General features: G+C 43.8%; 1 protein-coding gene across 1 annotated transcript; it reads left to right on the forward strand.

Annotated features, from left to right (window-relative positions):
- Nucleotides 1-1,046: 1,046 nt before the first annotated feature.
- Nucleotides 1,047-10,434, forward strand: LOC102852415 (chromosome unknown open reading frame, human C10orf120). Its single transcript, XM_006903753.1, is given in 5 exon segments — nt 1,047-1,141; nt 6,682-6,757; nt 9,725-10,282; nt 10,284-10,367; nt 10,369-10,434. Coding segments are annotated over 5 exon segments (879 nt in total).
- The last annotated feature ends 750 nt before the right edge of the window (nt 10,435-11,184 follow it).

Consider the following 11,184-nt stretch of genomic DNA (forward strand, 5'->3'; position numbering starts at 1 on the left):
ATGGGGGTAATGGGGTTAGGTGTGTCAGAGACAGTGAGATTGGCACAGGATAGAGCAGGGTTTAAGGCTGTTGTATACAGGGTTGCTATGAGTGGCAAGTGACTTGGCACATAACAACAACAACAACATCAGTCCCCAAGTTATCAGCAGATCATATGATGTAAAAATGACTTGATGGAGGGGACGCCTGACCTCCTCTAACTTCATAAGGAGCGCAATGATCAGCATCAACAGCCCAAGGGTGAATCTGATAGGACAGAGGCCAGACACACTCGTTCCCTTCAACGTTTTTATCAATTCTGACTGAACTGTTGGTCCTACAACACTATACTTCTCCGCTGGGATTCAGTCATTTGTTGCGATGGCCACACAGAACTTGCAGACTATACTCATGACTATGGGTCTCGTTACAGTTCAGGATCAGAATGGCTCAGGATCGAATTCTTCCATCAGAACTGTCTCTTCTCAGCTGTTCCCATAGATAGACCTCTCTGTTGTCCTCAGGCAGGTTGCTGTCCTTTGGCTTCTTTAACACGTTGCCGCACACTTTTAAAATTGACAACCGTGCTTAGAAACACATTTACCGTCATTTGTGGCAACGTGTTAATAAGCACCCATAGGCATCTCACTCTGACCAGAAGGCACTCCGCTTTCTCACTTCACATTCTGGGAAACCCACTGCAACTCTCCTGCTGTCAGTCTCCTGGCTCTGCGGCTGTCTCTCTGCTACTGCTTCTTACTGTCCCTTTCCAATTCCAATGTTACAATTACTTCTCTGTCTCCTGGATGTCGGTTCCACGCCCTTCTCCTTGATGGCAGTCGGCCCGCTTGTGTCTGTGGAATGACTGACTCATTTTCAATCTGGCAAGACGGCAAAACTGACCAAACGTCTTGTTAGAGCGCCATGTGCCTCACTGGCACGTGGTCCCACGCCACTTTATTCCACACTGTCAGCCAGGCATGCTGAAGCGTAACTTGGTGCACCACAGCGTAGTCCCACCCAGTCATTTGGTGGGAACTACAAATATGCTGGCTGAAAAGGCTGCATGAAGAGAGTGATTGCGCTGGACACAGACGTGAGTAACTCCTCTTCCCTCTTCCTGCTTCTCTTGAACTCTCCACAGGTGGAACAAGCCACTCGGTAAGCCTTCTTACTGGGTAGTAGGTTCAGGATATGTTGTTGTTGTTAAGTGCTGTTGAGTCACTTGCAACTTGTAATGATCTTATGCACAACAGCCCTAAAACCTGCTCTATCCTGTACCAACTGCATTGTCTCTGACTCACCTACCCCATTACCCCACTCACTGCATCAGTCCATCTCATCGATGGACTCCCTCTCTTTCTCTGTCCCTCCTTCCTTCCAAGCATGACGTCCCTCTCCAAGGACTGGTCTCTCCTTCCAACATGCCCAAAGGATGTCAGACAAAGCTTCAGAATTCCTGCCTCCATGGAGCAGCCTGGTTTCACCCTCTCCAGGATGAAACTGTTTGTTCTCCTGGCAGTCCATGATATGACCAATTCTTTTTCTTCCACATTTCCTTTTTTAGAAACTTACTTTTCAGATGGGGCAGGAAGCAATCCAGATGTGGAATGGAGCTGGACTTAGTCAGTGGGGTGTATAAGACTTAGGACAAGAATGGAGCCTGACTCCTTCAGGAAGGTACATTGGGGAACCTTGTCATCCCCAAATCCTGTGATGGCAGGTATATTAACACCATCACTCTACAATCTTCACCTACTGTGGCTCTATTCAGAAGAATTTTCTATTTTAGTTGAGCCCAGATTTTACCTTTGCTGACAGTCAAGAAAGAGTGTCCCAAATACAGGAAGGCTACCTATCCCCTCATGTCCAGCTTTCTCCAGTTATGCTGCAGGGACAAGTAAAATCACCATGGGTTTGCTTGGCGCCATCTTGATCCATGGCTAATACAGGAAGTTGTTGTTTAAAGATAAGGAAACCACAGTCAACACCCTCCCTCAGTAATCTGATGGAGTCTCAGAATAGCTAAGTCATTTTTACTCTGGTGTTAACCTATGCAGAATTAAGATGATCTCCAGCCTGATTCTCCATGGGAAGCCGTTAAGCTGCATGAGCTCAAGTATTAACCCAAACACAAACTCAGGTAAGAACTTCTGGCTTCCTGGGAAAAGGGCAGGTAAGTGGTGACAGAGGGGAAAATTCAACAGACTCCACAGCCTTCACCTAACTCATCTAACCACTGCAATTAAGTTGGTTCTAATTAATAGTAATCCTGTGAACAGATCAAACCACAGTGCGGTCCTTTGCTAGCTTTACAATCATTGCTATGTGTAAACTCATTATTGTAGCCACATTAGTCCATCTCACGAGAGTCTTTTTCTTTTTGCTGACCCTCATGTTATACTGCAGCCTTCAATGTGGATTGCATCTCAACATCAAGAAAAGAAAAATCCTTGCCGCTGGACTGATGGGCAGCATCATGACAGACAGAAGAGTGATTGAGACAGTCGATGGCTTTGTCTTATTTGGATCCACAATCAATAAACTTTGTATCATCAATCAGGAGATCAGGACATTGTATTGCACTGGGAAAGTCGGCTGCCAGGGGCTTCTTCAAATTATTGAAGAGCAGTGATATCTGCTTGAGCACTAAGGTGCACCTAAATCAGGCCATGGTCTTTTCAGTCACTTGTTACGTATCTGGGAGCAAGGCAATGAATAAGGATGACAGGAGAAGAACTGATATCTTTGAATTGTAGTGCTAGAGAAGAATACTGAATACCCCCTTGTCTGCCAAAAGAACCAACAGATATGTCTTGGAGAAGGTGCAGGCAGAGTGCTCCTTGGAGGCAAAATAGGTGAAGCTTCATCTCATTTATTTTTGGGCTTGATAGTAGTAGAGGCAATTCCTTGGAGAGGGACGTCATGCTTGGAAAGGTGGAGGGAACAATGACAGAGAGGAAGGCTCTCAACAGCGGGGATTGACACAGTGACTGCAGCACGGGGCTTGAGTCTGTGAGAGATGTGGAGGATGGCACAAGATAGGACAGGTTTCAGATCTGTTGTTTATGGTGTCATTTTGAGGTGGACTTGACTTGATGGCACCTAACAACAACCACCACTTTACCAAGCATGACGTCCTTCCTCAAAGAGTGGTCCGTTGTGATAACGCATCCAAAGTCCATGAAATGATAGTTCATCATTCTTGTTTCTAAAGAGCATTATGACTAGATTCCAAGATAGATTGGTTCGTTGTGCATTAATTATCTCCAGTACCATAACTGAAAGGTTATCAATTCTTCTTTTTTCCTTATGCCTTGTTAAGCATTTGCATATAACCCAGTGATATAATCCAGTCCTCATCCTCCACTCCCACTTCTTCACCCCCCTTAAGTTCCCACATATGTCTTAATGGTTATCCTCCCATTTTTACGATAATGTTCTTATGCAGTATTTGTCTTTATGAGACTGCGTTAGTGCACTCAGCATAATGCTCTCCAATCTCTCCTACGTTACACTGAATTTTTTTTTTAAATGATTGCTCTGCATACTGCATAGTATTCCACTGTGTGAATGTATCACAATTTCCCAATCCATTCAGTTGTGGTTGGACATTCGGGCTGTTTCCACGTTCTTGAGATGGTGAATAAGGCTGCCATGAACATTGCTGTACAGATCTCTGTGTACTATCGACCTCTTTACACTGTTAAGAAGCGAAGATGTCACTTTGAGGACTAAGGTGTGCTTGAAGCAAGCTTTGGTGTTTTTAATTGCTTCAGTGACAGGCTGGCCAATGGAGAAGAAAGATTGAAGACTACTGGATGTACTGAATTGTGATGTTGGTGTATCCTCTTGAGTGTACACCATGGATCACCAGAAGAATGAACATATTCATCCTGGAACAAGTGTAGCCCCAAGAATGCTCCTTAGAGGCCTGGATGGTGAGGCTTCCTTGCATGTACTTAGGTCTTGTCATCAGGAAGAACCAGTGTTTTGAGAAAGATTGTTGTTTATTATGTGCCACCAAGTCACTTGCTACTCATAGCAACCCTGTGTACAACAGCCCTAAACCCTGCTCTATCCCTTGCCAATCTTATTGTCTCCAACACGCCTAACCCATTACCCCAGTGACAGAATCAATACATCTCATCGAGGGTCTTCCCTGCCTGTGCTGTCCCTCCACCCTCCCAAGCATGATATCCCTCTCCAAGGACTGGGCCCTCCTTGCAACATGTCCAAAGTATGTCAGACAAAGCTTCAGAATCCTTGCCTCCAAGGAGCAGCCTGGCTTCACCCTCTCCAGGATGAACTTGTTTGTTCTCCTAGCAGTCCATGGTTTATTCAATAGTCTTCTCCAGCACCACAGCTCAAAGGCATCAACTCTCCTATCATCCCTAGGCATTGTCCAGCTCTCTGAAGCATAGCAAGTAATGGCAAAGACCACGGCCTGGATCAGGTGCACCTTAAGCTCCAGAGAAAAGTATGCTTTAAAAAAGTAGATCAGCAAAAAAGAGGAGGACCCTCGGTGAGCTGGATTGACCTGGAGGATGCAGCAGTGAGTTTAAGGCCCGCAGAAGCTCGGAGGGTGTCACAGGACACAGGAGGCTCTACTGTACTGTGTTCAGGAGGGTTCATCCTGTTGTACACAGGATCACTGCGAGTCACAACCAACCCAATCCAACAACAAAACCTGTACCAGGAAAGAGGAGCCCTGGCGGGGCGGTGGGTGAGAACTCACCTGATAACAGGAGGGCTAGTGCTTTAAGCCCATTCGCCGTTCCACAAAAGCTGCTGCAAAGAAGCACTGGGGACCCTATGTAGAGAGATCTCCTCCACCCTATCACTCACTCACTCATTGTTCTTGAGTAGCTGACCCTTCAGTGGGGTCTCCTTGACTCTAAATCACATGGGAGGACACCGCCCATATTTCTCCTTCAGGGAAGTTAGTGGATTCGAACTGCTTATTTTGGGGTTGGCAGCATGACTCTTTTACCTGCGAGGTCCCCAGAGCTCCCTGCCCTACAGGATGCTGTATGCTAGGATACACATGATGGTAACAGGTTATGTACCAGGGACCCGCAGCAATAAACAGTGGAAACAGACTTCCTGGTGTCTCAGAGCTTATTGTCCAATGAGGCAAACAAGACAGCAATAGACATTTTTCTATGACAGCTAACTACAAATGCTATACGGTAGTGGCTGTCAAGGTGGCTGTCAAGTTCTAATCACCTGCGGAGCATATTAACATCTTGATACCCAGGCCTCTCCCCAGACCTATTACCTCAGAGTGTCCAGAGGTGGGACTCAGGCAGCAGCATTTTGTGAAACTCCCTGGGTGGCTGCAAGATGACCTATGTTGAGATCCATTGTTAAAGTGCTTGAAGCAGCTGTTGAAGGAGACTGGGGGTGGGACCGCTCTGCACATGGTGACGAGGGCAGGCCTCTCTGGGTCAGGCGATTTGGGCTTTGGTGCGCCTCAACCTAACATCACATCAGCCTTGTTGGAAGACAAATGTGGTTTTCATCTGTATGAATACTTTATTAACGAAACGGGAGGCTCTCTAATACCAAGAACTATTGTTAAGCGGGTTGAGCGGTAGAGTTAGAACTTGAAGAGTTAAGGTTGAAAAGACATATAAATAGTAGGGAGAGACTTCAGGAGGCGAAGTCTAATCCCATAAGGGCCAAACTCCTAGGGGACTCGTCAGTGGTGGTGATATGACCTTCCCTTCACTCTCCCATCACTCTGCCAATTCTCCTTCAAGTTTCTGAAGTCAGCTAGAGGCTAGTAAAGTGACTTTCCTTCCTATATTAATAGGTCTTGTCTGCTGAATCCCAGAGGCTCTTGTGATGACTTAAATGCAAACTTCACAATGTCCTGTAACTAGGTCAGTTATGATGCAAAAAAAAAAAAAAAAGTATGAGACTTCCCCCCAGGTTCCCATCAAATTATGATTCAAACAAACCAGAGGGTTAACATCCCCCATCCCAGCTGATTTAATTTCATCAGAGAATGAGGAAGACAGGCTGTCAGAAGATTGGAAGACCCAGGGTTACAGATCCAACCGTCCAAGGAAGGAAATCTGCAGAGGAGAATTCAAATGAGAAGAAAAGAAATTCAGGCAAAATATTCAGCCCTTGTGTCTTCCGGGATAGAGGCTTCCTGTTTCAACAAGAGGCTCTTCCCTTAGCCTCACAGCTGGAGTGAGTGTAACCTGTCCTTCTGGATCTTTCTTTTCTATCAATACTAGAAAGAAGCCAAGTAAAGAGCTTGCTCTGTGATGACAGAAAGCTCTCCGCCGCTGTGACATTGTGGTTGCTGATGTTAGGTGTCATCAGCTTGGTTCTGACTCAAAAAACTACCCTAAGTTCAACAGAACAAAACCCTATCCTGTCTCAAAAGTTTTATTATGTCTGACTAAATTATTGCATCCTTTATTAAACTATCTTGCTGATAATCTTCCTCTTCTTCATTGGCCCGCTATCAAACATGATGCCTTTCTCCAAGAATTGATCCCTCCTGATAACATAGCCAAAGTGTGTGCGGTATAATCTATCTTTGCTTGTAAGGAGCATTTTGGTTGCACTTCTGCACATTAGACTTATTGTGCTAATGTGGACTTATCCTCGGGGACGTCTCTCAGTCCAAATGGGAAATCTAGGTAGATGTTTGCTAATATATCTATTTCTCTGCCTTCCAGGATATGGACCAAGAACTACAAATTTGACCCACGCATTGCCCTTGGAAAATACTCACCCATGGAAAAAGAGATTATTGTAAGTCCTTTGAAGCTTATACCTGGGGAGCCCTCACTGAGTGCAGTTTCTCTAGGTGGATGGGATGAGGTTCAAAATTCACCGTCACCACTGAACTCTCCCAGTAGACTGGCTGAATGGCTTCCACACTCTTGCATAGCAAAAGGAAGGCTCTCATTTAAGAATGTCAACCTTTGATCCACTATAAGTAATCACAAATGATGAGAGCTACCATTTCTATTGTTATTTTAGTGAAAAATTACAAAGCCTATTAGTTTTCATTCAAGAATCCACACAAACTTTGTTGTCTAACATTGTTTACAATATTTACAATGTAATCACACTATTCCCACTTCCTTTCTATATATCTCATTTCCATTAGTCCGTCTAGCCTACCCCTTCCTGTCCTGGGCTTTATCCTTTGGAAATACTTCTCTGTGACTGTATGTGGCTGGTGACAGCGAGTGTCTCTTTGGTGTTCCTGGCAACCTTACTGCCTTGTCTATCGCTTGACTGAAAGGTGAACCAAGGGGTGAGATTTGTTCCCAGAGCAAAGAGTGACAAAGGGCCATCGTCTTAGGTACTCTACCAGTCTCTGTTGTACCGCACAAGTTTAATGATGTTGTTCTATCACTTACACACTCTATTGGATCATTTTCTTCTTCTTTTTTTAATGGGTACAAATATGGATCTCTTTCAGTCAGTTGACCAGGTAATAGTTTTCCAAATTTCTAAGTCTAGCCTACAGAGCACATCCAGGGCTGCTCTGTTTGCTAAAACACCTCATTTGGCGTTCTGTCAATTGCTGGCGTTTTCTTTTTCAGCAATGCCTTACAGTGCAGCTAGGAATCCTTTCAATACCATTGATTGTTTATCATACGCTACTTCCTGAAATGGCTCCGTGTTGACCAACTCTTTTTGGTAACTGGTTCTGTGTATTCCTTCATCTTCCTTTGATACTTCTTGTATCATCCAATATTTTGTTGATAGACTCCTTCAATATTGGAATTCAAGGTTTGCATTTGTTTTTCAGTACTTTCAACTTGAGAAGCAACAAACATGTTCTTTTTTTTTTTTTATTTTCTAACTCCAGGTCTTTGCACACATTGTTTGAGTACTTTGCTTCTTAAGCTGCCTTTTGAAATATTTGGTTTGTTAATCAGTCAATCAATCAATCAATGAATCAATCATGTCTTACTTTCGTTTTGTCTTTTCGACCTTGAATAAGTTTCAGAATCTCTTTTGATGTCCATTTTGGTCTTTTCTTTCTTTTTTATCTTTTTAATGACCCTTTGTTTTCTTTATTGCTGGTGTCCTTGATATTATCCCCAAATTCATTTGATCTTTTTGAGTTCAATACATCAATTTTATTTTGAGAGAGTTTTAAAATCCAGGTGACATAAATGCAAGGCTGTAGTTTGGTTCTTGTTCACTTACTTTAATTTCTTCAGTTTGAACTTGCCCAGAAGCAATTGATCTCGCATCATCCTGTGCAGACCTTGTTTTGGGGGCTGATGTTGGGCTTCTCCATCATCTCTGCCACAGACATGGGCAACCTGACTCCTGCACATCCCATCCAGTGAGGTCCACGAGTCCACCATGTGCGGGTTTTTTTTTAAAAATTTTTATTATTTTGTGTGTGTGTACCGTCAAATCAGATCTGACAGGTACAGGAGGAGATTGCACCTCCTTCTCTGGCAGAGCATCTGGTGGATTAGAACTGTGTACCTCTGGGATTGCAGTGCAGCTTCTTGCCACTAGGTCACCAGAGCTCCCCCATGTGCGGTTTTAAAAAGAAATTATTTCTTGTTTTGCTTTTTTCTAAGTACTTATTCATGCTTACACACTTTTAAATAAATTTTGACTGTAAAAAATTCTATTAGCAATCTCTAGCTTCGTTTCTGCCACCAAGGCCATATTTTCTATCTATCAGTCTTCCTTCTTTGTTTCCAACTTTTACATTCCAGCCACCAATTATTATTAATACACACTGATTGCATGTTTGATTAGTTTCTTACTGTACATATTGATAAAAATCCTCTATTTCCTCAACTTTGGTATTCAAGGTTGGTGTGTCTTTTTGAATAATAGCTGTATTAGCAGATCTTCCTAACACGCATATGAATATCATCCTGTCACTGGCACTGTACTGTATATCTTGAAATGCTCTGTTTGACTCTAAATGCAATACTGTTACTCTTTGTCATTCCTGGTGTAATAGACCATATGCTTTTCCGATTCAAAACGACCTCTACCAGCCCTTCTCCCCTCACTAATGCCTGTGATACGGACCTTTATCTTTTCCATTTCAGTTTGTACAGTATCCAATTTTCCTAGGTTCTCAGTTCATACATTCCATGTTCCAGTTATTTGTGGATGTTTCCAGCAGTGTCACATCATCTTGAATCTTGCTACATTGGCAAATGAAGGTCCTTCACTGGGTGAAGCTTCACTCCAGCCGAGTGACTGGGTTAGACTCTACTTCCTCAGCTGAATTCTGGATGACTTCCAGCCGGAAGGGCTCATCTTCCAGGACTGCGTCTTAAGTGTTATTCACAGGGTTTCCCAAGGGTCTTTTGTTTCGGAAGTAGATGGACAGTCCTACTTTTTACTGTCTTAGTCAGGAGGCAATCGTTTCATTACATCTTTGCTTCTCTTCCTTCTGCTTCATTCTGGACAGGGAGACACCAGTGGTTGCTACTTTTTGTGATTTTAGCATTTATCACACACTAATTGATTTCATAAACGTCCCATTGAGGTCTTAACAATAACTCTGAAAAGTCAAGAAAATTCTCTTAAATCCATCGTGGATACAAAGTTGAATCAGGATTTGAACCTAGGCTTACCTGACCCCAGAGACCTGTCCTCTTTCTCACTGCCTGGGGAACTAACACAAGCAACAAAAGGTGGAGAACCGATCAAGGACTATTTCTGCAGGTGTCCCCGGCCCTGTGCCACAGAGACTAACCATCTGCTTCCCATTGTCAGCGTCTAGGTGGTGTTCACACTGCAGCAGCAAGAAAGTATTTGGTTCGTAAACAAGAGGAAGAGGAACAGATGCTGAAGGAGCTACATCTGGGGCCCCCAGACTACGAAGAGACAACGGAGCCTAGAAAGCAACCCCTATTTCCTTGTTCCATGTGTGCACCCTTGGAAAAGATATGGACAGCAAAGGTGGTTGTGCCCCCAGAAGAGTTCAAAATGCCACAGCGAGAAAAGATCAGCATCAATAAGCACATAGAAAGGATGCAACTTGCTCAAGTTCAAAGGAAAAGGCAGCTCGTACCGTTTTTATTAAGGTCAGACCCTGGGCCAACTGCAAAAGACGAGGCCAGAGAAAAAGAAGGTAGTTATGATGTCAATCCAGAGAAGAAAAAAGAGACAGTGCGTAAAGCCACAAATAAGCCAGAAATAAAAATGAATGTCACTTTCAGATCAGAAGAACCAACACCAAGATTAACACATAAGGTCAATGACGAGAGGCCGTTTCTCCCCACAACAAAGCCGGGACGGTGCATCACTGGCCCAACAAATCGATGCATGTTCCAGTTTTTTTGAATTCCCAGGAGATCTCCTGCTAATGAATCAGCATTTTGTATCATGGGGAGTCCACCTCAGGGATGTGGTAAAGGGCTTTCACTCTGAAAAGAGAGGGCAGCTGGGATGAGTCTCCATGCAAAACTGTGTCTCACTATTAATAAAGATTCTTTATTTCCTAGATTAGCCAAATGCCCTGATTCTGAATGTCCTGATTCTCATTACTTCTGCTTGCTCTGCTCCAGCTTCTCCCCAACCCTTCTTTTCTTAAGATCTTGGCTTTTTCTGCTGAGTTTCCAGGGATCCTTAAGGTAAGATTTAGATACCGAGCTTCCCTTGCTTCAGACAGCTGCCATCCTCGTTAATAGATCAGACTTTCTTAAGTTATCAGACCTCCCCTCTTGTCCCGCTCTCACTGAAGTCCAGATCAATTAACTTTTAGGAAACAAACCAACCCAAAATGTAATGACTCAAAATATCAACCACTAATGTAGTTTATAAGTCTGGGTTGACAATTTAGGCTGCGCTCAGCGGGGCACTTCCTCTGATTTTAGCCAGCTCCCAAACGGGTCTGCAATCAGCCGCAGGTCAGTTCACCGACCCCTCTTTGGGAGGGCTAGCAGTGACTATCAGCCGGGTTGAGAGGATGACAGCCTCATGTGCTTCCAACAGGCTAGCTTAGGCTTATGCACATGGCACTGCAGGATCCAAAAGAGTAGACATTATCTTGTTTGCAATTACAAAGAGTAGGAAACAACTCAAGTGCCCATCAACAAACAATTGGATAGAGAAGCTCTGGTATATTCACACTATGGAATACTATGCAGCATTGAAAAACAAAGACCTCATGAAATATTATGCAAAATGGGTGACCCTGGAGGACATTATGCTGAGTGAAATATCTCAGTCAC

Source organism: Elephantulus edwardii, unplaced genomic scaffold, assembly GCF_000299155.1.
Source record: "Elephantulus edwardii isolate Elephantulus edwardi_28Jun2011 unplaced genomic scaffold, EleEdw1.0 scaffold00006, whole genome shotgun sequence".
NCBI lineage: Eukaryota > Metazoa > Chordata > Mammalia > Macroscelidea > Macroscelididae > Elephantulus > Elephantulus edwardii.